Genomic DNA, 27546 nt, shown 5'->3' on the forward strand with positions numbered 1-27546 from the left:
TTATTGATTTTATGTTGCTACTTTATTCACAAAATGAAATGACTATGATATGAATGAAAAACAAGCATATATCATCAATGGCATTAGTTTTAAGCATTTATAACTCAATTTTTGTCTTTTACACATGATCTAATTCAAAAGTTATCCTATGTAATAAAAACAAACTAAACTGGATATAAATCCTTGCAGCATAAGAATTATGCTGTACATTAAAAGGAATAATGTATATCAATACGTATTTTAAATTGGTAGAAATATAATATACTGGAAAAAATTCTGATTCTCTTTTAATAAAAAGACCTTAAGTAGCTAAGTATACTATAAAAGTAAAATAATTATCAGAAAAGAAATTACAACTGCTATGCATCTGCTACAGTGTATTACAGATCCAAATTGGAACTGTTTTAAGGTGAAATTAAAATAGTGACTATAAAGCAATATAAATGTACCATATCATCATAACTTTTCTTTGTAACATCTTATATATCATAACATGCTTCATTAAGAATGTACAGTTTATATATAATATTAATAAGCCACAACCAGTCATAGTTTTCTTCAAAAGATTTGAACAATAAATGGTTGACAACAACCACCAAGGCTAAACATCAAGATATAAACTGTCCCAAAAACCTTTTCTATAGTAGTGCACATGCTTCCCAATTGTGTAGATTTTTTCTTGCTAAAAAAAGAAGAACTACATGTACATCAAAAAGAATCCCACAAAGCTTCATAAAATAAACCACTAATAGATAATACCCCTTCCAACAGAACAGTCATTTTTTAAAATCAAACAATTTCAATACATAATATGTTTTAATTTCTATTACTGTAACAAAGTTTGAATTATACAGAAATACCTACTGGTTCCCATTATTATTCATGTTCTGTGAAACCAGGCAGTAAAAGTGTTTTTAGCTAAATCAAAAATACCTAGATTTCATTTAATTAACAAGCTTCATTTTCAATACATTTCAGTAAGAAAAGTTTGTTTGTGCATATCAACAAAAAAAAAAACACTTTATGTAATCTCTCATAAACAAAATGTATAAAAACATAACAAAGTCAGTCTCTCCTCCCAGTCACACAATGAAACAAATGATGATTATCATCTTCTTCACTTCCCTGCTTGTTTCCTTAACATTATATAAATTTTCTCTTTTAACCAATCTTTATTGTGTGGAACATAGCTGCCATAGTTCTTTTGGAACCTGAAAAATAGAATATAAATTAAGTTCACACTGTCAAGCTGTTATATAGGATAGTAACCCAAAGGTTTCCATATCCAATGACATCTATGTATGCAAATTTTTAATCATTTTCAATGAACAGCTTTGGGTTACCAATAAATTTTCATAGAATAATTAAAAGAAGTTTTAACGTAAATTCATATTTTAAATAACTGAGAATGCATACTTTTATGCTTGTTTCCTTAACAAGATGTAGACTTTCTCTTTTAGCCATTCTTTGTTGTGAGGGGAGTAACTTCCTGTATTCTTCTGAAAACTGTAAATATAAATATTGTAAACAAAGCATTCACGTCAAACATTTTTCAAGAGGGTACATGCACTTATTAATTTACGTTCAACATTCACTGTTTTAGCACTAAGCCATCTTTTTGGTCTTATCAGAAAGTACTGGTATTATTTTTTATTGACTGTATGTATATTGTCATGAAAGGTAGTGGCTGTTTTCTCTCCGTGGGAGCAAGTAGCTCTACACAGTAATGTGACTGTACCATGTAAATATATTTGTTTCTCAGATACTCTTCTAATCATGCTTATGATAGAGGGTTGGTCTTATATTAAGTAATGAAAAACTGTATACTCATACCACATTATGAACCTTTCTACATGCATTTTAAACAACTTTGCAAAGGTTAAGAATTGTTTTGCACTGTATTTGTATAGTAATTTTAACATGTCCACAACTAGTTATTGTTTTATTCTTCTACTCTACAATATTAGTTGGTTTACAATAAACATGAAACATACATATTTAACTTCATACAATAGCAATTCTCAATTGATCATCTTTCATGCCTCATAAGTAATAATCCAATGGGAATTTATTTGTTAATGTATATACCTTTAACTTTAAGACTAACCATGGGGGAAATGTTTCCAGCTAAAATCAAACTGGCAACATTTGAGAACCAGGTCATTTATATTATATAAACTACACGATATGCATTAAGCATTACAAAACTATAAGATGGTTTAATACAATAGGTATTTGATTGGTCTATCAATCAATGTTTTATAGATGGTTTTTAAAAGATAGGAAGTTTCTTGGTTATAATCTTGTGGACAAGTTGATAGTCCTAAACTTAGATGTAGCAGAGAAACTGTGTTGAGTTTGCAAACAATCTAAAATCTGTATATCAACTGACAAAAATTCATATCACTGGAGCTTGAAACAGAAAACTATCATACAGAAAGATCAAAAGAAATTTCACAAATTTCTTATATCATCATGGTAATAAGGTAATTTTGAAAAACCACCTAGTTTCTAGAAATATAAGCATTAGGTCCATAACACATTTCATACGCAAATAATTTCACAAAATTTAAAGCAATACATCCCACCAATATAGCATCACATTATTTATTGTTGCCAGCCTCTATTGATGAGAAACCATGTCCTGACAATTGCCATGCTTTTGTCCTTTAAAAATCATTCATTTATGTAAATTCTTCTACTGTAAACTGCTATTTTACACTCATTTTTGAAAGTCATAAATGTTGCTTTAAACATATTCCCTTCACTACAAGTACAGGTAAATTTTCAAGATAGCTATTGATAAAAGTAAAACTAGATTATCCATCAAAGCTGGAAAACAGAGTCATAGTGTTGATCCAGTGTTCTCGTTGAACAAAATTTTAATATGTGAAAAAAAAAGTAAAATCACAAAAATACTGAACTCAGAGGAAAATCAATACGGAAAGTCCATAATCACATGGCAAAACCAAATAACAAAACGCATCAAAAACGAATAGACAAGAACTGTCATATTCCTGACTTGGTACAGGCATTTTCAAATGTAGAAAATGGTGGATTAAACCTGGTTCTACAGCGCTAACCCTCTCTCTTTAATAACAGTCTCATCAAATTCCGTTATATTTACATGATGCGTTAAACAAAACAGTCAAAATTAATAAAATAGTCAAAATATGGGTACATCAGTCATCATCGCATAACAATTTTAAAAGGGACAATTTAACAGAACACAAAAACATCTATCTACGAACACATGGATTGACTTGAAAAAGAGTGCAAAACACATTCTACCTCAGATCACTTTCTTTCCAAGTGACTTGATAGGTTAAAAAATTGCTTCCCTTTGGGACTTACATGAGTTCTTTGAAGGATTTTTTTCTTCTTTGTTTTCCCTTTTTAAAAACTCAATTCTGATGTTCTAAAATAAGTGTTAATTTTGCGAATTCAACTTGATCAAAAATTCAGTTTAAATAAAACATTTACAAAATCATACAACTTAACAATAATTTAGAACAATTCACAGCAACACACTATTTAGTTCTTACTTGTCACCTTCCCAACTCTTTAGTTTTACATGCAAATGTATACCTACATGTATGAACTGTCTATGTATGCACATGGATCAGACGTACATAATGTAAGATTTGAACACTTACACTAAACAGCTAAGATCTGTAAGTTGGTCAATGAAATCGAACAGCTGACTTATATCATATGTAATGGATGGACAATCTGGATTCTGTCTCTTTAGATGTTCTTCATAAATTTTACAAATTCCTGATAAATAAAAAATTTCAGTCAATGTTTTCAGACATGACATCAAGTATAATAAATCTATGACTTGTGAAAAGTTCTAAGACATTCAGTTTTTTAAAATTTATTTTAATTTACACCCATGAATTTTAATAAACAGTGGCACTAGATTTGAAATAGAATGAGATGCTATTTTTGTTTCTCCAATTGCTTCAAAATTTTTCTCCTCTGTAGCTCTTAGTCAGAAATTAAGGTTAAAATTTGTTGAACTCATTAACAGTTAAACAGACTTTTTTCCTAAAACTCTTCACATATTGAGCTGATTTTTAGTATGCAATTCATATTTTTTATTTAGATTTTTAACATGTATACACAATTTTATTTGTAAGATGTTCCTTGTTCACATTTATATTCATGAATTAAAATGTTTATTTGTACATACATGTAACCTATTAGACAAAAACTTCCTACCTTCTAGACATTCATTCAATGATTCATAATCTGAGTATGTTCTTGTGTCTGGACGACTGTTTGGTTGTACCAATAAGATAGTGTGTGACTGGAAACATAATAATTATTTCAATTAAATTATATAATAACTATAATAAGGACAGTTTCATTGTAAACATACTTAGTACTAATGTCACAAACTGTTCAGAATTCATGTAAGTACATGTAGTTCACTAAATTAAACTTGAAACCCCTGTTTCCACTGAATTTGGTCAAATACATTAAGTCAAGAGAAACATTTTGCCCTTTAACCGTTCAATGTCTCACACATTGACAGGGTACTCTATTAATGATATGATCAGCGTACAATAGACTGATGGTTCTGGTGGTGCTGTGTAAGATTATTCCACTGTAGACAAGGTATTGATTAAAGGCAACTACAAGGTATTTTCCACCTTAACATCTTCTAGTGTGTGTCTGTTCAAGGTATAACATGTATAAGTTGTTTACAGGGCTGAGGGTGTGAGGCTTGTTAGAAATCCTTGTGACAGCACACTTTTCTAAATAACTTTTAATGTTACTGTTAAGTACAACATGTATATTATTAAAACCTAATATTAAACAATATGCTTGTGTCTGTTGTTACGTTTTAGATTTAAAAAAAGTAATCTATGTATTACTGGTAAATTATTACCATAAGCCAGGGATTTCCTTACCACAAATTGCTTAAACCTTTACTAAATTCTTCTACAATATAAAGATTTGGTTTTAAAGTTAGGTACTCAAAGAAAACTTATTTCTACCGTGATAGCACATCCTCATTTTTACAGAAATGTTTACCGTTTCTGGACATTTAGAATCCTGGTAAACTTATCAATCATTTAGATAAACTTAGGCCTAAAACAAAAGTAATCTGAGTTTCCAGGGAAAATAGGGTCGGTAGGTCAGATTTTTTTTTACATTGTAAATGAAATCCGGAAATCATCATGGTTTTTCCAAGTCCGGATCCGTAATTCGTTTCAAATACCGGATGTCGGCCATTTGCAATGTTTTTGAAGCACCTGCTGTGCAAATTTCTTGGATTTTAACCTATTTGGAATACCTCAGTGCTCTCCCCAGGCCGTTTTAGCACAGCGCTTTTCAGCGCTATTGCAATTCCCTGCTGTCCTATTGCACTTATCGCAGCCCTATCCCACACAAACGCGTCGCTATATTTTTTCCGTATTTTTTAAATTTCCTGCTTATTTTTCACTTCGGATCACGCGATCAACTGGTTAACGATTTTTGAATGAATTGTTTCCCTTGTATTAACCGCGGAACCAGTCTAATAAATTTTACAAAATGGCATCTTTGAAAGATCAAAATAAACAAAGATTTCAATCAACATTGACATCTATTTTTTTTAATTTAAAGAATATATAGAGGCATATATGAATGAAATGAGATGAAAAGATTTGACCGCATTTCCACTTTAGTATAAACAGTCATTTGTAAATAATGTTCTTTTTATATTGTTCAATTCATATCTGACTAAGTATACAATTAAAGTCACATTTCAAATAAAAAGTTGTTTAAAATTTACTAAGGTCATTGTGAGAAACTACCAACTAAATATCTAGCACTAAATTGTTTTTAATTTTTTTTTAAAGCTAAGGTAAAGAAATTATAATATATCAATTGCAATTTAATTAAAAACTATCTTGTGTGTGAAATTCAGTGTTTCTCATCAAAAGATATATAAAGGTAAGCTGGGCCATAAAATATTGATATTAGCTGATTAGTGTAATAGTCTAAGAGTTGAGCAACTTTACAATAGTTTACAACAATCCATATAAATTATTGGGATTTCTATACACCAATCAATGATGATTTTATCTAGATGTAACCAAAAGTGTAATAATGCGCGTGGAATTCGTAATTTTTCCTTTTGGGATCAATATTCTTCTGTCAGCTGTTCCATCCGTGCATCCGTAGTAATTTTTGTAAAAATACGGATTTCGGTCATAGCTGGTCCGTTTCCGATCCGTAGTGTAGAAATCGGTCAACAATGGCGGACAATGCAAGAAAATTTACAAAAATAAACGATGTTTGACAAGTTATTTGGAAAGGATAATGACGTTTTTAATGCAATAAATGGATTGAACATTTACTGGAGGCAACTTTTATCACGTTTAAATGAAGTAACAAACTTATTTTGCAGCCGAAAGTTAGGTTGATGTACATTTTCGAGTAACAAGCACCGGAACTTACGGAAGTGCACGAAGTGATAAAAAGTTTTATTTTTATCAAATAACTTGCTACACTTTGCAAAAACAATGCTTCAACGTCTTTTCTTAAGATAATAAATTGTTTAAGTTATAGATAATGCATATTTAAAGGTTTTTCTTGTCGTAGAACACACCGAGGGGTGTCAGGATTGATCAAATGAAAGACCGACCGGAGGGAGGTCTTTCTTTGAACAATCCTGACACCCCGAGGTGTGTTCTACGACAAGAAAAACCTTAAAATATGCATTATCTGACTTATATACCGTCAAAAAATATTAATTATATAAAGATTTGTGAAATTTAGTATCGTTTTTTACCGACAATACTAAAGTGGGATATTCCTTTCTAATGCGTTCAGGTTTTAATACGCCCTGCGGCTCATTTAAAATGTGAAATAAAACTCACTAAATAATTTAGATATAAACCTTTTAAAAATTGTTATCCATACACAATAAAAATATTACTGTAACTGCATGAAGTAAGACACAAATGTATTGTTATCATCCGATAACGGTGTATGACAAATACAAGACACATTGTAAGTTATTTATTGTACCACTTAGCTAATGGAAAAGGGGGAGGGGATATGTTTTTTTTTCTATTTGTTTTGTTAATTCTATCGCGGAAAAGTTGTTATTTATTTAACCATTTTACTTGAATCGAATGAAAAATTCAGAAAGATTGTCTTTCGAATAGCAATACATTTTTTAAAAAGATAATCAGGATAAAATTATATACCCTCGCACCCGACCCTTTCGTGAGTTACGTTAATGTTATTCAATAGAACATAAGATTATTTTAGTAGTTGATCATTTGATTGAGTAAAAGATATACATAAATTTTAAAAAGATAAGAACTGACACGAAGACGAATATAAATTTTAAATATATGTAGGTCACAGCATGATTTCCTATTCAGTGTGTATCGTTCTGAACATGCATGAAATATTTGCCACTGGACGTTAAACAAGCAACCAAAAATCAATCAACCTATTCAGGTTGACTCAATTAGGTTTTCAAAATCTTACACACGAATATGTTAAATCTGGATTTATTTTATGAAAGTCTACATTAAAATTCATCTGACATATATGGTAATGTTTCTTAATGTAGCGATAAATCAACAAAACTTCACGTTATTTGTTTCTAAAATTAAATTGCGGGACTACACTGCGGTTTCTTTTACAACTTTCATCGGTTGAACTTTAGAAAATAAATTTCCAAATCGGCAACAAAAAACTATAAGACGAACAGGCCTCTACATTATCATTTTTTCTCACTTGTCCCTTCGGACAAGTTGCAAGAAAATCAACTTGTCCGAACTCATAACTCACTTGTCCGAATTTATAATTGAAAATTCTCCATATTGATTATACATGTTATATGCAATAATAACACTTGCCCTTTGATTGTACCTAATAAAGATCCATAAAGGGAGCATTTTGTTATGTTATATGAATACTACATCAAAATTCATTTTATCATTTCAGACTGAAGGCTTATTTGCAAGACTGAGCTCTCTAACACATTGTCACTATCATGTGTCGTTCATTAAATCATATCTCTTCCCATACCACTAGGTTCTTCTATTCATGGACCTATATTCATTCTGAAGTGGTGGTATGGTTTAAATATACCTGGCACCTTGTTTGCAAATAAACATTTTTAATTTATTGATGGTGCCAAACAAGATTTTACAATTTGTCTTGATTTTTACATACATTGATATATGATCATGAAGTACATAAAACATTTTAGAAAAAAATAGCTTTTTTAGATTTTATCTAATTTTTCCATCTTAACTTATTATTTTAACATATAGATCTTATTAAATAATACCTTTTTTAATTTAATGTTATGCCTAAAAGCAAAATCAAATGATACAAACTTTGATTTAAAATTTTAAAGTTAAGGTAAAACTCCATATCATGCATATGGAGGTGCTCCTAATTCAAGAGGCTTATACTAAAAAAAAACATTTACATTTGGTTTCCTTCCCCTTACTTATTTTTCCCTGGTCAATGGCTACCAGCATGTTCAAATACATTCAATCAGAGACATAATATACAAGTTTATATGTCTCTGGTTCAATCAATGAATATTTATTTCATTTTGTATGATCAATAAAACAATCATTCATATTTTTAAGAATGTATAAGTCTTGAATTTGATCTATTAACATCTGACATAGATTTTTTCACTTGTCCCATCGGACAAGTAGTATGATGAATCTACTTGCCCGACACCTATTTCCACTTGTCCCGGACAATCGGACAAACGGTAATGTCGAGCCCTGACGAATAAAATTTTGAATTAAATCATAGATTGCATGTTTATCAAGGGAAATAATGACCTTACACAGGTCATTATTTTATGCCTTGGAGCATATACCATTGAAACATGGTATCGTCCGGGTTGATTCTGAAAAAGAATGACCTGACGTTCTGAAAGAAAATAACTCCATATAGGTATATAAGTCTGAATTTCTTTAATTATCAATAAAAAGTTGATGTTTCAACAACTTGGTAAAAATTGAAAATGTCCGATGACGGAAGCAACTGAAAGCGAGTATCGTAAACAACAGGGCGACTTGTCTTCGCTTTTGGGGGTCGAGGAAAGCGAAGTAACGGTCGGGAAAGCGACTTCTTCGCCCAAGTCGCCTGGTAGCGTGAGCCCTGCATGTACATTTGTGTATTTCTATTGGTATCCATCTGATGAGTTAAGCCTTTTTCAATTAATTTTTACAGTTAGTTATTAGACTTATGTTGAACTGTTACACCACTGTCCAAGGTTAGGGATAAGATCTCACTAACATGTTTAACCTGCCACATTCAGTATGTATATAGAATAACCATACATTGTCTCGAAATATCAATGTTATTTGAACAAGGCTTAGAAACAGGTAGAAAGCTAGGCTGTGCCCAGCATTTCTACCTGTTTCGAGCTGAGTACAAATAACAGATTGCTATTTCGAGACAATGTATGGTTATTCTTTATATACTGCAACTCTTATAAAAGAAGTATTTTGGGTAAAATACATTATTTCTTAATTTGAAGCGGATGACGTTAAATTTTCCGCAAACCAGTATGTTTTATTGACGTGATAAATAAAACTCAAGGAAACACATTGTCAACGTCAGAAACAAGATGATATACGGTCAATGCAATTTGACTGCTCAAATAGCACAGCTGCAGTATATATGACGGTCCCAAGACAGGAGTCGTTTGTTGATATGCTAAATATTTGTTATCATTCATTTTATGTACATAAAAAAGGTCTTTAGTTTTCTTGTTCGAAATTGTTTTACATTTGTCATTTCAGGGCCTTTTCAAGCTGACTATGAGGTATATGTTTTGCTCATTGTTGAAGGCCGTAGTTGTTAATTACTGAGTCATTTGGTCTTGGGCAGAGTTCTCTCATTGGCAATCATAACACATCTTCATTTTTTATATTATATTGTGTCTGTCAACAATCATTGAAAAATTCATCTCTTTTTTTAAATGGGATTTTTTGGAGCACTGATAAATGGGTCATCCCACCACTTGTGTCTGCACCAAAACAAAATGCAGGACTATACACAACAGTCAACTCAGTTGTACAGGGGTGCCAAACACTTTCGTTATCACAAAGTCAGGTTAATATGTAAAATTATATTGATGTTGGGATAAAGCATCTTTGGGAAATTGTTTTAGCTTTTTTCTTTAAGGCAAAATTACCATTTTCAATGATTATTGGACTTCCACACGCTTCTTTCAGCATCCAAGATGGCGCGGTTAATTTATCGGAAGCTCTTTTGATTTTTCTTAACAAAATATGAGGTCCTTGGAACGTTTATTGAAACAGTATAAACGTTCACTCTTCAGCGGTATAAATCGACTTTGATTTTAATATCTGACACGACTTTCCGATTTGTTATGTTCTGATCAAAGAAAACGTCAAGAAATGGATGAAATATGGACACTGCTTTTACTCTGTCTTGCTATGTTGATTGGTTGTTACATGTCAGGACTGATACCACTTGCAATCACATTTTCAGAGGTTACTTTCCACATATTGTCATTAACTCTTTTATAAATTTTTTTCAGAGAACAGCTGACAGATAATCTTAGGTACAAAAACTGTAGCCAAGTCAAATTATATGAAAAAAAGACTAATTTCAAAGCTTCATGATTTTATAATATCCCGTTTTACAATAAATCACTACAAAAAAGAAGTGTGTCATAACAACTGTGTGGTGACTGCTGTTGGAGACAGTAAAAGCCATGGATAACAACATCCTATTTACATTTTGTAAAAAAAAAACAAAAAAACTTTTCATACAAATCCGGGTCTGTTAGCCAGAAAGCATGTTCGAGCCCATTCTTGTTCAAACATATTTCACTTTCGCACCCTACACTTTCCCAACCAAAAACTGTTCGTGCCCTTTTTTATTTTTTAAAATCTTTATCATGTTTTGGTTAGTGTATTGCTTTGATTTTTTTTTGGAAAATGACGCAGTCATTGTTCCATAACTGCCGACCTGATTTCTCTGCCTACCGCGCTTGGTTTCGTATTTACTAATTTCAATACAAACTGGAATGTGCTTGTGTTATCATTATGCATGAGCATTGTGTAGTAATCAGCCAGGAACCAGTTTACAAACTAACTGGTTTCTGTTTGTATTCCACTACAGTCGAACAAAGTGTTGTAGTTTGACAGGAACCAGTCCAGAATTTTGTAAACTACAAAACGTAATCGGTTATTATCATTCCGTTTTGTTGTTTCATACCGACTTATATGGTTTGAATAAGCTTAAGACCCTTCAAACATTAATGTGATAGGTATATTAAAGACTGTTTTACAAAAGGATGAAACTGTTTTGCTTTAAAAGTCGTACTAAAGTGATATATGTTGTGTACGGATTTCCACTCTCACCGGTTAATTTCTTCTTTTACACGTGCTTTTGAAACTTCCTGTTTAAACATCGCAAGTTTAAAATTGTTTTTTGAGTGAATTAAACTTATTTTAACAATCATGAAGCGTTCGGGAATCATTTCAAGCAGTTTCTTCTCCTCTTTGATGATGGAAAATAGGTTTTCTCAAGAAAATACCGCAAACGATAGCAGAGGAATTGAAACGTACAAGTCAAGTCGGCACCTGGTTAAATTGGCATCTAGTCAAATCGGCACCTATTTGACGTCAATTCGGCTTCCAATAATATTTATTATAATATTTTCTATTCAATTAATTAATAACTGTTACCAAGTACATAGTGAATATAAGGTAAACAACGAAACCAAAGTGAATATGTTGATGTGTATAAAAGTAAACAACGAAGCTATTGTTTTAACCATTAGACAATTATTAAAATTAAATGGAAAACTATGAGTCCCTTTCAATAAATCAAACTTTCATGCCAAATAATTAGCAAATTTAAGTTTGTTTTTTTTTCAGTAATGTTTAAACAGCATTAAACAAACAATCCTGTAAAAGACTCAACTGGTTAAATAATGCAGAAAAATATCCAATATCTCATGTATTAGTCCAAATAATAATGACGTCTGACAAGGCTATTTTATTTTTTTCTGGGACACCTTCCTAAAACGTTCGTAGGAAGGCTTCCTAAGAAGGCGTCCCAGAAAAAAATTAACATAGCCTTGTGGTCATAGGAAGGTGTCCCAGAATAAAATTTAAAAAGCCTTGCCAGACGTAATAATTATTTGGACTACTCATATATATCATTAAAAATACACCAAAAAATTCATGTAGTTGAGAAAAATAAATACATACAAAATGTACATGAACATCCAAAAAAGTGAAAGTTAGTATTAACTCTTTTTGCTTTAAAAATTTACAACTGCATTTAAGTATTGAATGCTTTTTTTTGTAAATTCATTGAGGTGTAAAAGCGTTGACCGAAGTACTTTTTGTATGAAGCGCGTAAGTGTAAGCGCTTCATTCTAAAAATGTGCACACGGTCAACCCTTTTGCAACCCTATGAGGTTACAAAAAGAAACATTCAATACTTATAATTACTTTTTTTAGCTAGGATCATGAAAACACGAATTTTATAACTTTTTTATTCAATTCATCTGTGCACTTTATTGTGGGACCACGTGTTATCATGAATGAAAAGTTTTATTGAGTGATGCAATTGCTTGAGGAATAACATGTGATGTGCAGTTAGCCAATCAGAATAAAGTATTATAATGAAACATATATCAAATGTAATTATAACAAAATACATTACGTTGTAAGAGTTATCTCCCCAACACTGTTTTTCTTGTGGCCACCTCTCCTTCGTAACCGTAAAAGATTTTATTTTACCAAATTGCTCGTTACATATTTAGGATAAGAATATTCGTTTGAACCATAGCTCTATGGGGACTCCATATGAGAGTTATTCCCCCTTTTTCATTTGATTCAAGCGATATGCATTTCAACTGGTAAACCATAACTGATAGAGACCTAGGGTCTTCATGAGGTCATTGGTACTAAAAATGAAAATGAGGTCAATGTCAAAGGTCAAGGTCATATAAATTTTGATTTTGGCTTATTTTCACTTCTTTTCAAATACTGTATGACATTTTGACAAATAATTTTTCATAAATTATTAGTTGCGACATGTCCTTACTTGTATATTTTGGTTGAAAGGCTGCGCATACAATAAAAGGGAGTTTTTGTCCATCTTACATTTAAAATTACGCGTCAAGTGGTAGTACTCATTAACCAAACATATTAAAGACCTAGGATATTTTGATTCAAGGTCCATGGTTTGTGACCTTGAAATTGAGGTCAAGGTCAGAGGTTAATAGGACGTAATAAAGCCATAGGAACTAACATTTTAAACTGATTTTTCATATTTCAATATAAAAATAGATCTTTTCTAGTGGAAAGACTTCAATTGTTCTCTGAACAATTTGTTTTTAATTTACTTCATATTTTGTGGGAGAAGGGGGTTCAGACTATGTGGTATCAGGTCTGTTTGCGCCCAATACACTTTCGCACCTCGCACGTTCACACCCAAGGTCCGTTCGCACTCTACTCATTCGCGCCCAATTTTAATTCAAATTCAAGTTGAATAATTGGAAAATCATGATTGTTGTTTTAAATTGCTTTGGTGTAAATTCTGAATGTATTTATAGCTTGGTATGAGTAAAACATTGAAGATTTTAAAGGAAAAACACAAAAGATAATTGTTTTTAAGCCCTTTGATCTGAAACAACGAAACAAAAAAATATAGGAACCAAAATATAGCAATCCACTATTATAACCAAAACATGATAAAATTTATTCAACACACAGAAAAATAAATAGTCAGAATCTCACTTCATTATGAAAGAGGTCAATGAAACAAAGTATAGCAATACACTAACCAAAACATGATTAAGAGTTATTCAACGCTAAATAAAACGTTGACAAAATACCACTTTATTTAGAAAGGGTTATTATTATCTTTAACAATACACTATCCAAAACATGATTAAGATTTATTCAACACAAAAAAAAAATGCTGTCTCACTTTATTTTGAGACAATGACAACAATTATACTTATAAGAAAACACTTGCTTACAGAGTTATTAAACACAAAACCAATTAAGATTAGTTGCGAACATGTAGGGTGTGAAAGTGAAAGGGGGCGAACATGAGTTGGCGCAAACGTGAATGGGCGCGAACGGACCCGGATTCAGCCTATGTACCAGTGAGAAATATAGAAGCCTTTCTACGGTATTTATTTGTACAATTCAGGTAGTCTTGACCTATTCATTTGTCTTTAAAAAAAAACCAGCCAGTTGGCACCTTCACTTCACACACACACATATACGAATATCAATTATATGCTTACGAGACATGTTGCATTGTTAAACTAATTACGGCATGTGAAAATCAAGACTTGCATAAAAACTATCCCAATATTAGAGACAGTGGCGTCATTTTTCTTCAGAGCTTTCAGCTCTTTGATTTACATGTTTCAAGACAAAATGACGTTCCAACATTATTTTTAGGGTTGAAGAAATTTTAAGCATAATTTGTTCAGTGCATTGTTTTTACTCATACCAAGCTAAGTACATTACATCAAAGTAACTTATTAAAATCAACAATCATGATTTTCAAACACAAAACAATAAAATCAATTTAGCTGTGTACAAATATCAATTAGCAGTAATCATATATAATTAATATTAGATAATTAATCATCAAATTAATAAAAAAAAAATAAAAATCATTTAATAATTCCTCAAGTTTTAATCTGGAATTTGAATAAAATTGGATGACAGCATGTACAATGATGTAGGGTTTGAACAGACTTAGGGGTGACCAAAGGAGGATGTGACAGTGTATTGGGCGTAAACGTACCTGAAACCTTTTCATACAGTCACAGAGCATCTTTTTACCACAGAATACCAGAGAACAATCAAAATATACTACAGAAATCACAATAAAATTGACATCAAAGCCCAAAAATAAGCAAAAAAAAAATATAAGATGTCACAATGATTTGGACTACTTTTAAATTAGAGGTTTGAATCTGTCTGAAAAGAAATGTAAATACTGAAGTCTGAAAGGTTTCCTATGTTTGTCCTTCGTAAGTGTATTCTTTATAACTGAACAACTACAAAAAACATGTAAATTCTTTGAAACATTAATGCATGCAGTATTAAAAAAAAAATCAGAAATAAACTTTTTATCAATAAATCAGTGCTGATATTGAACTGATCGAAAATATATTATTGATATTGAATAAGTACTGTATCACATGCAGTTTATGTGAGTTTATACATGTATTTCAATCATCAAAGAAGATATTCTTTTGGTCAGGCAAATTAATCAATGAGTGATAGATTTCTCCTAGAAGAAATTTAAATGTCAAAGTGAATAAACTACACAGAGAACAATAGCTATTGTATTGATTCAATGGTACATGTAAACTTGCAAAAGTTTGAATACCTTGGTCAAGAGCAGACGACTCTGTGGTAAACTTTCATTTGGTTCCAATAAATTAGACATTTATTAACATTTGGAAATCAACCATATTGACAAATATATTGTTTTGTAGGAGAAGCTGAAACTAGTGACAGTATTTGGTGCAGGTCTACTGGTAGGAACAGCTTTAGCTGTCATTATACCAGAGGGAATACATGCTATGTATAGTGCTGGTCCAGGTTGGTAGATAAAAAATGTGATTATTGTGGTTATTTTGGTTTTTTTTCAATCTACATGTATTCATCAACAAGGCTAAATAATGCTTTTAGATAAGAAATATTTATTTTACAGTGAAACCCAATGGCCAGTAAAATATAAATAACATATTTTGAAACATTGTTGCACAAAAAATTTATCCCATTATGAAGATAGATCCTACTTGTCCAGCTCTTCCATGTCTGTAACTTTTTAATGCAAATATAACGAACATGTATCAAGAAAATCTTTTGATTGTTCAAGATTATTTGTAGGTCACCACGATCATGAGCATTCTTCGACTGAAAAAGAGGCTACAGAACATAAACATGAGGCTGGTTCATCACATGACCATCACAGCCATGGAATGGAAGATAATCATTCGATAATTGGCGTTACCTTGGTAATAGGATTTATATTTATGTTGTTGGTAGACCAAATAGGAGGATCACATATGCATGGTTCATCAGGTATGTCATAATTTATACACATACTTATTGTATATGTTTATTGGACATCTTAAAAATCATATAAACTTGTGTCCACTAGTGAGAAAAGTTAATTAAGTCAAATCCAAATTAATAATAAAACTATTTCTATGAACACAAAGTAGAAATTAGTAACAGATAGCATAGAGATTATTCTGGCAGATTAACTGAGAAAGTAAATCAGTTTTGAAACCTGGATTTAAAAAAAAATTTTATTGGTTAAAAGCCACGTCTTTTGTTTTTAGTAATTTAATAATTGTATAATATTTAAAAGCAAACATATGAACATGATGTTCAGTGATTGTAGTTTCTTGATGTGGTTCATAAGTGTTTATCATTTATTGTTTTTCATATTTATTAGACGGTTGGTTTTCTTGTTTGAATGGTTTACACTTGTCATTTTTAGGCCCTTTATAGCTTGCTGTTCGATGTGCAAATCTTTTAATCCTTCAATTTATTTTTTACTAAATTTTATGAAAATATACTGTACTACTGATTCACAAGGCGTTGGCTCACTTTTGTTTGTAACTATGAGAGAGATATGAATTTTTAATTTTTCATTTGGATCAAACTGTCTGCATTGAGGCAGCTCATTAAGAAAAAGACTATCCCTTTACAGTTAACCAACAGGATTTAAGTAAATATTAAGATAAAGATTCATATTGTTTTGTAGAAAATTTTTTTTTAAATTTTTTTCAGACCCAGAGTCACCAGATACAATAGTACAACAAAACAGAAATAAAATAACAGCTACCCTTGGGCTTGTTGTCCATGCTGCAGGTATTTTTCATTTTGTAGATTTTATCATTTAATCAATATGTTGGAAAATTATATTTTAGATAACTTCTTTACTTATAAATAAAATATTGATTAATGTTTATAGGAAGCGATAGCAGATGTTTTTCTGTCAATAACTTACACACTGTACCATCTCAAAATCATAAAGATCAAAAGATTTTCCTGTCAAGTACAGTTTTTGTGATGAAAATATAAATATAGAAATCAATATTTTATTTAAGTAAAGAAATTATAATTTACAAGGAGTATTTCACCCTATTTACAATAGAGATTATAAGATAAAGATGTTGAAACATACAATGTTCATGCTTCAGAAGACAGGAACTAGATGATTACTGTAATATAAAAGTGTACAAATATGGCTTTCTATTTAGAAACAAGTGCAACATATGGCACAAGCTTTGATTAAAATCTTATTATATTTTAACCTATTGAAAATCTCTGTGTACATGTCTGTCTTTTTGATTTTGTGTTAATGTCCATATAATTTTGGTTGCATTTTTCTCAGATCTATAAATCAGAGCTCCCTGAAATTTGTTATAACACTTCAAGTCAGTATACTATACTCTGTAATACATTTCCAGATTCATCAAGATTCAATTTTCTGGTGAACAAATACTTCTTACACTTAACAGTCCTGTATGAAATTTTGTTGAAACATTTGTCTTAGGAACTACAAATCAGATCCAAATTTAGCAATAAAATGTAAAACTTAAAAAACCTAGCTTGAGCTTTGTTTTCAGATCCACAATCCTTAATATTTTGTTAACCAAATGCTTATTGTTTCTTACACAATCGGCGACATATAAAAAATCAAGGAGCATTTCCATTTGCTATTTTGTTTAGTCAATGATGACTTTCAAAGGTTAAGACGATGTAAATTCTTCATGGCAACTATGTGATACAATATTTAGTTCCTATTTACTAAATACTTATAGCATGGGTATCAGTAGTAAGCATTCTCTTATGGTTGTGTTCTATTATCTATTTATTGCATAAATAGATATTTCTCGTAGCATACTTCTGGAAGTGTGATACGAAAAAGTGATATGAAACTCTGCTTTAATTTGATTGGCTTATCGAGTATCACAAGAAAATATTACAGCATTTCCATTGGCTATTTGTTTAGTCACTGATGACTTTCAAAGGTCAAGACGATGTACATTTCATCCATGGCAACATGGTGATTTCTTCAATAATATACAAAATACTCACACATTTATCACCTGACAATCTTCTTTTTGTCAAATTTTATTACATTCTGAAGCATACAAAAAGTCTTAAAATGTCTATTTTAAAGTTTGACACTGGAAAAGGATTTATATGACAACATACTGGAATGCAAAAAAATAGATCAACATTAAGGGGAAATTCTTATTTAACACCTTGAGACTGTTGAATTGACCATAAGAGAAATAGGTAAATCAACTTGTAAAAAATTGATATTGCTTTATATCAACTCTCGTTATTTAATTTAGATAGTAATGATTAACTTGCTGAAGGCTCATTAATTATTTTCTTAAAATTAAATAACTCGAGTTGATATCAAGCGATACTATGAATATCTTTATTTTTTAGTTTAACTTATTAGACTTGATTTTCTATTTTTAGCTGATGGAGTAGCATTAGGTGCAGCTGTTATGTTAAATCATTCATCACTTACAATTATAGTATTTGTAGCTATCATGTTACACAAGGTAAGTGTATTTATTTTGTTTCTGACAAACAATTTATGGAGTTTATAGATAAATAATGGTGTTTGACTTCTATCCTTGATACTTTATACTGCCTTTTTATGTTGATGAAGAGAAAAAGAAGTTAAAATATGTAAAAAGTTGTATGACTTGTGTCCCAGCAAAATGTACTACACACATCTTTTATTTTAAAAGCTTTGTTATTTTTCCATGAATACAGTCTAGAGATCAGACGTACTTTCAAATAAAATTGAGAATGGAAATGGCGAATGTGTCAAAGAGACAACATCCCGACCATAGAAAAAACAACAGCAGAAGGTCACCAACAGGTCTTCAATGTAGCGAGAAATTCCCACACCCTTAGGCATCTTTTAGCTGGCCCCTAAACAAATATATACTAGTTCAGTGATAATGAACACCATACTAATTTCCAAATTGTACACAAGAAACTAAAATTAAAATAATCCAAGACTAACAAAGGCCAGAGGCTCCTGACTTGGGACAGGCGCAAAAATGCGGCAGGGTTAAACATGTTTATGATATCTCAACCCTCTCCCTATACCTCTAGCCAATGTAGAAAAGTAAATGCATAACAATACGCACATTTAAAATTCAATTCAAGAGAAGTCTGAGTCTGATGTCAGAAGATGTAACCAAAGAAAATAAACAAAATGACACTAATACATAAATAACAATAGACTACTAGCATTTAACTGACATGCCAGCTCCAGACTTCAATTAAACTGATTGAAAGAATATGATTTCATCATATGAATATCAGGCTCAATCCTTCCCGTGAGGGGTTTAGTTTCATACCATCATAACATATATGAGAAGAACATAACCTGTGTCATGCCAAAGACCCTATAAGGGAATCAATATTTACGCCAAAATATGCAATCTTTAATTGTTTGTTTATCTATATATGATATATGATGGCATCAGCTGCTTGAGACAAAATAAAAGATCTATATATAATATGTTTTCTATATGAGACATTTTGAGTTTTGAGATATTTTCCATGCTAGCTGGTTGACTCATTTTCTGACTAGCAACTTTATCAATCTATATACATAATATTTTGAAAAGATCAGACAACCTACCTGCCTCTTTCTCTTGTAATAATTTGTTTAAATGCATAAAACATTTTTTGTAATTCAAATTCTATATCAATTATTTGACAGTGATAGGTAATCAGACTTCTTAGTCATTGTAAAATACTATTTCTTTTTACAGGCACCTGCAGCCTTTGGTTTAGTATCTTTCCTGCTGCATGAAGGCTTTGACAGACCTAGAATTAAGAAGCATTTGTTTGTGTTTTCTATTGCTGCTCCATTGATGGCAATTGTAACATTTATATGTTTAAGTCAGGTCAGTATAATATAATGCATGTAAAAGATAGTTTGATAAAGAGTTGTAACAAATATGTGGTACATTATGAAATCATTTGAAAAATAACAGGATACAATTTGTTTCAAACATATTAAAAGATCCAAGCTGATTAAAAGAGTTGATAAAACAAGTGTCTATCATTTTTATAAGAAAAGAAAATGAAAACTGAATTTCAAAGAAATAAAAATTATTCGTTGATAATAAATACACCTATACTTGAAATTGAAATTAATGGCTAACTAGCTAGTCTAATCCTTAACATGCATGAAAAAAATAGACGAATAGGCCTAGAATTAATATTATTTTTAATAGACTAATTTTCTTCACCTTCCAACATTTAAAAATAACATCAATATAAAAATTGTTGGGGATACATCAGACTTGGATTTTTTTTAATAAAATAAAACAAGGTGATGTGGTAGGAATGCCAATGAGTCAACTATCCAACACTATCCAGATAAGGTTATGAATCATGCAAAATAAATTGTGGTGAGTAAAGTTACAAGGGCTAAACACAACTGAAGTATTTACCGAAATAAACAGTTTATAGTATGCTTATATATAACCAAACCAGTGACTTAAAAGGCACACAGCTGACTATTGTTCCCATTATCTTGACTTGAACCTAATAATGTATGTCAATATTTTTTGTCATTACAGAAAAGTGCTGAGTCTTTCACAGATGTTAAAACAACAGGCATAGCTATGTTATTTAGTGCTGGGACCTTTTTATATGTGGCTACAGTCCATGTTCTACCAGAAGTATCATCTGGACAAGTCAAACATACCAACCCTGATGGGACCATAGTCATCCATGAACATAAAGGATTTAAAAATGTAGAACTTGTAGCTATTGTTGTAGGGGCTATTCTTCCTGTTATTTTATCTCTAGGCCACAAGCACTGAAGATTTGTTTTAATATATTGTATTAAAAATATCTCACACGATATTGATAAGAGTTTGTCAGATAGAGGCTGTATATTACAACGATTGATATATCATATCTCAAAGATGTGTAAATATAGATTCTTACATTGATACCAGTGGATTATCGGATTTATCCAATCGAGATAGTTAAATTATCAATTTTAAAGTCCGAGCCGCCTCGGCGAGGACTTTAAAATTTATAATTTAACTATCAAGATTGGATAAATCCGATAATCCATGAGTAACTATGTAAGAATCTGTTTCTCTAATGATTAAAAAGACATTTTCTTTTTTTGTTAACCGAAAATCCCCTTCGAGTGCCTTTCACATTGCACGAAGTTGTCAATTTCATTAACACCTGTTGTCAAATTTTGCTTCATCTAGTTAGCTAAAAAGGTCATGACCCTTAAAATCATCCAATGATCTTTTGAGATCACCAGCAACCACACGTTGATTAAATTTTTTTATACAATGGGTTCGAAAAGGGATAATTTTCCATAGAATTAGAGAAAAGAATTTAATCTCTTCAGATCTTACTTTTTTGAGTGTTTTTTGTTTGTTTCTGTGGTGTTTTAACTGTCTGCCAGACTGAAATAAAAATTATTCATTGATCCGTAAATTTAAATTTGTTTTTACTGAAATTGATTAAATCAGGCCTACTGACAAGTCCTGATTGTTATACAATTTAACTTCTGATAAAAACAGGACATAAGAAAAATGCAAAATAGGGATTTTATTCACCTTGTTCAAGACAATCTTCACCCATTATTAGTTATATTTTAAGTTTCAGTTTTCAGTTTAAAAAGATTGTTGCATCTACGCCTATGTTAGTAAGTTTCTCCGTCACATATTTAATATTTATGATTTACAATATTTCCTACCAAAAAATATAGTTTGTAATATGATTAACTGAATGTGAAAAAGCATTTCAAAATTAAAAAAACAAAATCTAAGTTATGTGAAAAAGTTATCTTTGATTTCAACAGCTAAATATTTTCATAGGCGGAAAACTTTTTATTTTAAGGCATTAATAAACATATAATATCTTGCCATAAAAGACAAGTTCCATTTGTTTTATTATAACTTATTTAAGTCATATTGTGTAGATTGTTGTTTGTGGTTTATACCTTTTTTTTTTTTTTTAAACAAAAACATGTATAACATGGGTTATAGAACATTTTCAGACACAGGTCATGTAGTTATAAAATTTGTATTTTCTTTGGACAAGGAAAGTAAATATGCTTCATATGAATAAATGAATGAGGTTATATTAAAAAAAACTGAAGGAGGAGTTGAATTATTTCTCCAATGTTACTGCAATTTATATAAGAAGTTGTCAAATCAATAAAGATATAGAGGGAAGTAGGAACATTTTAGTGTTTTTTGTTGTTTGGTTTTGTTTCTCATGTATAACAAAATTTCTTGTTCACTTTGTCCATTTGTTCAATTTTTGAATAACATATAGGAATTATATAAACAAAAACAAGTATATTAAATGGTTTTACACTAGTAATTTTGGGGCCCTTTATAGCTTGTTGTTCGGTGTGAGCCAAGACTCCGTGTTGAAGGCCGTACTTTAATCTATAATGGTTTACTTTTTAAATTGTTACTTGGATGGAGAGTTGTCTCATTGGCACTCACACCACATCTTCCTATATCTATATGTTCTTCTTTCTTTACCAGTCTTTCTATCACTTAAGATTTTAGCAAAAAACAAAAATTGCATATAATTATACCAATTTATTTAGTACTTACTTCATAGACTATGTCTTTTTATAATTAGAAAGTTGATAAAAAAAATAGAAATTGCTGTATCATGATTGTGTGATTTGACCCATCAGAGAATGCTTGTGACCAGGGTACCTATTGTAATATATATCAGACATTTTACATTGTGTATGATTTAGAAAAATGGAGTACTTATATTCATTGTTATCAAATGTAACAATATAGAATCTATCTATCAACCACTGCAGGTATCAGCATTTTAAACCTTGATAAATAGACAAACTTAAAAACTATATAACTACTTCTTGTCTGATTGAATTGAAATTGTCAGGAAGAAAAACATGTCAATATAAATAATATATTCTACCATGTATGATAGGGTTCAACACATTATTAATATATTACTCTGACAGTTCCTTTTCTCTAAAATTTTGTTTTATGATGTTAACATTATTCAGATATGATTTATACTGGATCAAAAATAAATAACATATCATATTTTTCTTCATTCTACTTGTCAGGTTTAGAACTTGAATAATGTTGAGTTATGAAGGAAGTTTTGCTTATTTCTCCCAATCTTTGCTGCAAAAGGAACAGACTCTTTAGCTCAAACAACTTCATTTAACAAAAAAATATATATTAAATTCCTGATTTTTACCTCCTTTAAAAAAGATTGACAATTGTATTTTTTTGTAATCTGCATAACTAGCATACTGTTATTGTTTTGGTGAGGGTTAATTTATATTTACACACATCTATATGAAATCTTGTAATTTTATGTTTAAATGATTAAGATCTAACAATTTACAATGATCAGTGATGAAGAATTCCATATCATATTATACTGAAATTGAACACTAGTCTATCTTTGTAGATCTTTAGATGTATTATTTTATTTTGTGTTGTTTTTGGGGTAACCCACTTTTTATAGTATTCTCCAACATTTGACTCAGTGGTGGATCCAGAACTTTTCATAAGGGGGTGGGGGCCCGCTGACTGACCTAAGAGGGGGCCTGCTCCAGTCATGCTTCAGTGATTCCCTATATAATCAAACAAATTTTTCCATCAAAAAGGGCCCCAGGCCCCCTCCCCTGGATCCACCAATGTTGCTGACCTACAGTTGTTTATTTTTGTATTATTTGACTCATTTAGTCACTTGTGAAGAGTTGTCTCATTGGTAATCATACCACATCTTATTTTTATATCGACCTCTCCTTTCGTTCATTTTATAAACCCACATTATCTGAAAAAGTTAAAACCCCAAATATGTAACAAATATTTCTAAACATTATATAGTTAACAAGAACAAATATTGAAAAAAGTGTATTTCACTTGATATGACTAAAAAAGGATTTTTTTTCTAGCAAAAGGAAATTGGGATCACTACTAAAATAATGACACAATTTTACAAATTGTTTTCACATTTGCTGACTACAGCTTTTCTAGTATAAACCTTTTTAACTTAAGAATGATTATAAATGGTTTTATTAGTCACAGAGTTATTTAGTCTCTTTAATCTTATACCCATTATTATAAAGGTCTTGATGTCTTATAAATCAAAACCTGGAGTGATTCTATGTGTATGTTAGATTACCTTTGTTGTGACATGTCTTGTTCACTGCCTCAATCTCATATTTTAGTGTAAGCTGATAAGATAAGATAGATAAGAGATAAGTTTTGGTCGAAAAGTAAGATGCTTTTTTTATATAAAATATTGATAGTAAAAATAATGTTGCCTAAACAAATTTCTAAAATTTTATCATTAATAAGTTTATTTTTTGTGTGCAGTTTTATTGTTATGTGCATCTTATTCACATTCCTGCTGTGGTTCTCACTTGTTTTTGATGATCTTTGGGTATTTAATAAACCTGCTTTAGATTTTTTTGTTACATGATATGTTCATTAGCTTTGAAAATGTATGTGAAGAATAGTAAGTTGAAAATGCTTCAAATTTGTATTCAAATGATAAATACATCACAAAAGTGGCTTCCACTGCATATATCTATCAACACAGTATTTAAACATTCCTTATGTATGAAACTGAAAGGTTAACGATTTTGTTTATTAATGAAAGCAATTTAATTTTGTTCATGTATTTCAAGAAAAATGACATAGAAAAGAGTTCCATGAATTTTCACTATCTGTTGGGATAATTCTTAACAACTCTTCTTGTCATATTATAATTCCTAGCGAAAACATGTATAATTGAATAGATATATTTATTCAGCAGTTAATTTCATTGTATGTAAAATTTTGATTTTCTACAATATTTTTGTTTCTTATCAGATCAATGCATATAAATTATGCATCTATAATTATTCAATAATAAACAATAATTTGGAAGACAGGACAACAATACATTTTGTATGTGTAGTTGACAGGAAATTGTATTTCTACATCAATGAGGGTGCTGTTAATTATGGAAACCTAAGATATTACATTTTCCTGTCATTTTAAATTTTTTGATGTGATTTTTTAATTCTAGTATGAAATGATTCCATTTTCACCATTTTGTTTGTCAGTTCAAGGAATCATTAGTGTAACATCTAGCTGATAGTCAACTTGTATAATCTTGACCTGAATTGACTGTTCATTTTAAGTTTTGGATCTTAGAAAAGAACTGTGTTTTCCTAAGTGTCTATCTTATGGAGGGTATTTTAAATATCATATGATATTTGTATATTATGAATGATATTAAAATGATAGAGTAAATTGTGCAAGTATTATCAACTGTAAGTATAATCAATCTGATGTATGATTTATAAAAAAAACTATCATTTGATTTTACTATATTTTATTTTTCTTGTTTTTTTTTGGTTTATATGTATATATATATTTATATAAGAAAAATATTGTGATTGATAGGAACTTAAAAGTATGGAAATGTAATGTATTGCTATGCAATCTCTAGTGTTAGTTTGTTTTACAGTACAGAAGTTTGGTTCAGAAGTTTTAAGGTTTATTTTAGAATGATCCTTTAAAGGGCATTAGCTGTCAAATTTATGTTCACTGGTTTAACTTAATTTCTCATATTTGATTTATTACATACTAAAACTTATATTCAAATAACAAAGCGTCAAAAATAAACAATTTACAATTCATGGACTTGATTAGATGTATCAGCATTATATATATTCTAGTCTAGACATTGACACATTCCCCATTTCATTTCTCAATTTTATTCTCTTATTAACTATTGGGATGACTTCTGAAAACTGCCAGTGGTCCTATAACCTGAATTGAAACATAAATAGAGGTATAAATAGAGAGTGAGCACATGTAATTGATTTTCTTAGGTCTGCCTGATTACATGTTATAGGTAAAAAAAGTATGTTACCCATATTTTACCTGTATAAGAATGTTTTTATATGGATTGAGGAAATCAGCCTATTGGTTCACCCTTGTTTCACTTTCAATTTTGACATTCTTTTCCTTTTGATAGATAAACAAGCCTAGTACATGCATACTCCCTCTCTAGCTAAGAGGTTACATTGAATAGAGGTCAAATTATTAACTTGCAGGTCAATGAAACATCAGCATTGTTTTTGAGCTTATAAAGACATTTTATTTAAAAATTCTGCTTTCATCAATACTTGAGTCAAAAAGAATAATATTTAAATCTGTTCACAGCTGGTCCTGATTGTGCTATTTAGAACTTGACTTCATTTATAATAGACACTTGTATGTGGTTTAACACTTGATATTGACCTAAACATATTTTGATTTTATTGTATCATCTGATTGCTGTCTCATTGATGTGTGCACCCCTGATCTCTTTTCAATACTTATGTCTTATTTTGTTATTGGCTGCTGTCTCTCTGTGGCAAATTATATCACATACTATTACATTTCTGCTACATCTCTTACAATTCTATTACATTTATTACATAAAATTACAATTCTATTACATATTATTACTTTTTTCAATTTTATGTGTAAGTTGAATATTTTTTGTTTTCCCTTTTCTTACCCCCACAACAAAGTTCTAGGGATATATAAAAATTACACTTTCTATCTATTTGAGAGGATTGACTTTATGAGCATTAAGTATAAATGCAGGGGTGAGTGTAGTAGAACATAGTGGATGATTGTTGCTTACTTTCATATTGACAAGTGTTGCATTTTTGGTTGATTTATATTAATGTGTTAATAAAGCTGTGCTTGTGGTATTTTTTAACGAGTTAGTTTGATCATGCAATACTTAGCTAAAATGATTGTCAGCTTAACATATGTTACATTATCTATATGTAACCATTGTGGCAGTAAGATTCAATTTTTTTTGTTTATCAAAGTTCCTCATTTTTGCATATGACGAATGGTGTGATAGCTGTGATGGAGTTTCCATTGTCTGTGGTTATTTATATTGTTAAATGTACAAGATGTAATTATTAATTTAATGGTAGATTAAATAAAATGTTTTGTCTTCCAAAGATATTGAATTATTCTTTTTATCACGTTTATGTGGCTATGTTTCATTGAAAATGAAAATCTGATAGATTAAGCTAGGAATTATGTCATATGGATTCATCTTTCTGTTTCCTTAAGTTAAAACATTCAAGTTGTAATATAGAATAATCTTCTATATAATGATGACTCAATAGAATTAAGATGTTGTGTTAAGTCGGAGAACACCTTTCGTGAATTCATGTGAATAATTATTTTTTAAAAACCCACTACAAATGGCTTAATTTTGCAACCTCTCAACCTTATTCTTCATATTCTGTGTCTAACAAGTTTTTTCAAGATGTGCCTCTCACTTTGTTTGCACATTTGGGGATTTTACTTGCAGAGGGTGTTACTTTATCAATTTCCTGCTGCATTCTTCATGGAAGACAATCTTTAATCTATGTCTCCTGGGAGATTTTAGTTTCCTTTCTTAATTTGTAGAA

At 30.4% G+C, this 27546-nt stretch overlaps 2 protein-coding genes across 3 annotated transcripts; one reads left to right on the forward strand and one right to left on the reverse strand.

The window, feature by feature from the left end:
* Positions 1-10329, reverse strand: LOC134712014 (enhancer of rudimentary homolog). Of its 2 annotated transcripts, XM_063573097.1 has the most exons (5): positions 10187-10329; positions 4225-4312; positions 3657-3777; positions 1417-1506; positions 1-1211 (listed from the first exon to the last, which is right to left on the reverse strand). In XM_063573097.1, exons 1-4 carry the CDS (start codon positions 10187-10189, stop codon positions 1419-1421), a joined length of 300 nt encoding a protein of 99 aa, XP_063429167.1. In that variant the 5' UTR covers positions 10190-10329; the 3' UTR covers positions 1-1211; positions 1417-1418. The 2 variants fall into 2 exon arrangements, with proteins under 2 accessions (XP_063429167.1, XP_063429166.1); XM_063573096.1 differs by lacking the exon at positions 1417-1506.
* Positions 10317-27091, forward strand: LOC134712013 (zinc transporter ZIP9-like). The gene is made up of 7 exons (XM_063573094.1): positions 10317-10508; positions 15509-15614; positions 15906-16100; positions 16818-16898; positions 18528-18613; positions 19847-19981; positions 20663-27091. Exons 1-7 carry the CDS (start codon positions 10413-10415, stop codon positions 20906-20908), a joined length of 945 nt encoding a protein of 314 aa, XP_063429164.1. The 5' UTR covers positions 10317-10412; the 3' UTR covers positions 20909-27091.
* The last annotated feature ends 455 nt before the right edge of the window (positions 27092-27546 follow it).

This window comes from Mytilus trossulus, chromosome 3 (assembly GCF_036588685.1).
Source record: "Mytilus trossulus isolate FHL-02 chromosome 3, PNRI_Mtr1.1.1.hap1, whole genome shotgun sequence".
NCBI classification, from domain to species: Eukaryota; Metazoa; Mollusca; class Bivalvia; order Mytilida; family Mytilidae; genus Mytilus; species Mytilus trossulus.

What these genes read in the sequence shown, in the direction of transcription:
- LOC134712014 (XM_063573096.1), bottom strand. An exon ending in ATTGAATGAATGTCTAGAAG is followed by an intron (nt 3,778 to 4,224) that starts GTAGGAAGTTTT and finishes TTTATTTATCAG; the next exon opens with GAATTTGTAAAATTTATGAA. An exon ending in ACAGATCTTAGCTGTTTAGT is followed by an intron (nt 1,212 to 3,656) that starts GTAAGTGTTCAA and finishes TCTATTTTTCAG; the next exon opens with GTTCCAAAAGAACTATGGCA.
- LOC134712013 (XM_063573094.1), top strand. Translation starts at nt 10,413, where the DNA reads ATGGATGAAATATGGACACTGCTTTTACTCTGTCTTGCTATGTTGATT. An exon ending in TATGTATAGTGCTGGTCCAG is followed by an intron (nt 15,615 to 15,905) that starts GTTGGTAGATAA and finishes GATTATTTGTAG; the next exon opens with GTCACCACGATCATGAGCAT. An exon ending in ACATATGCATGGTTCATCAG is followed by an intron (nt 16,101 to 16,817) that starts GTATGTCATAAT and finishes AATTTTTTTCAG; the next exon opens with ACCCAGAGTCACCAGATACA.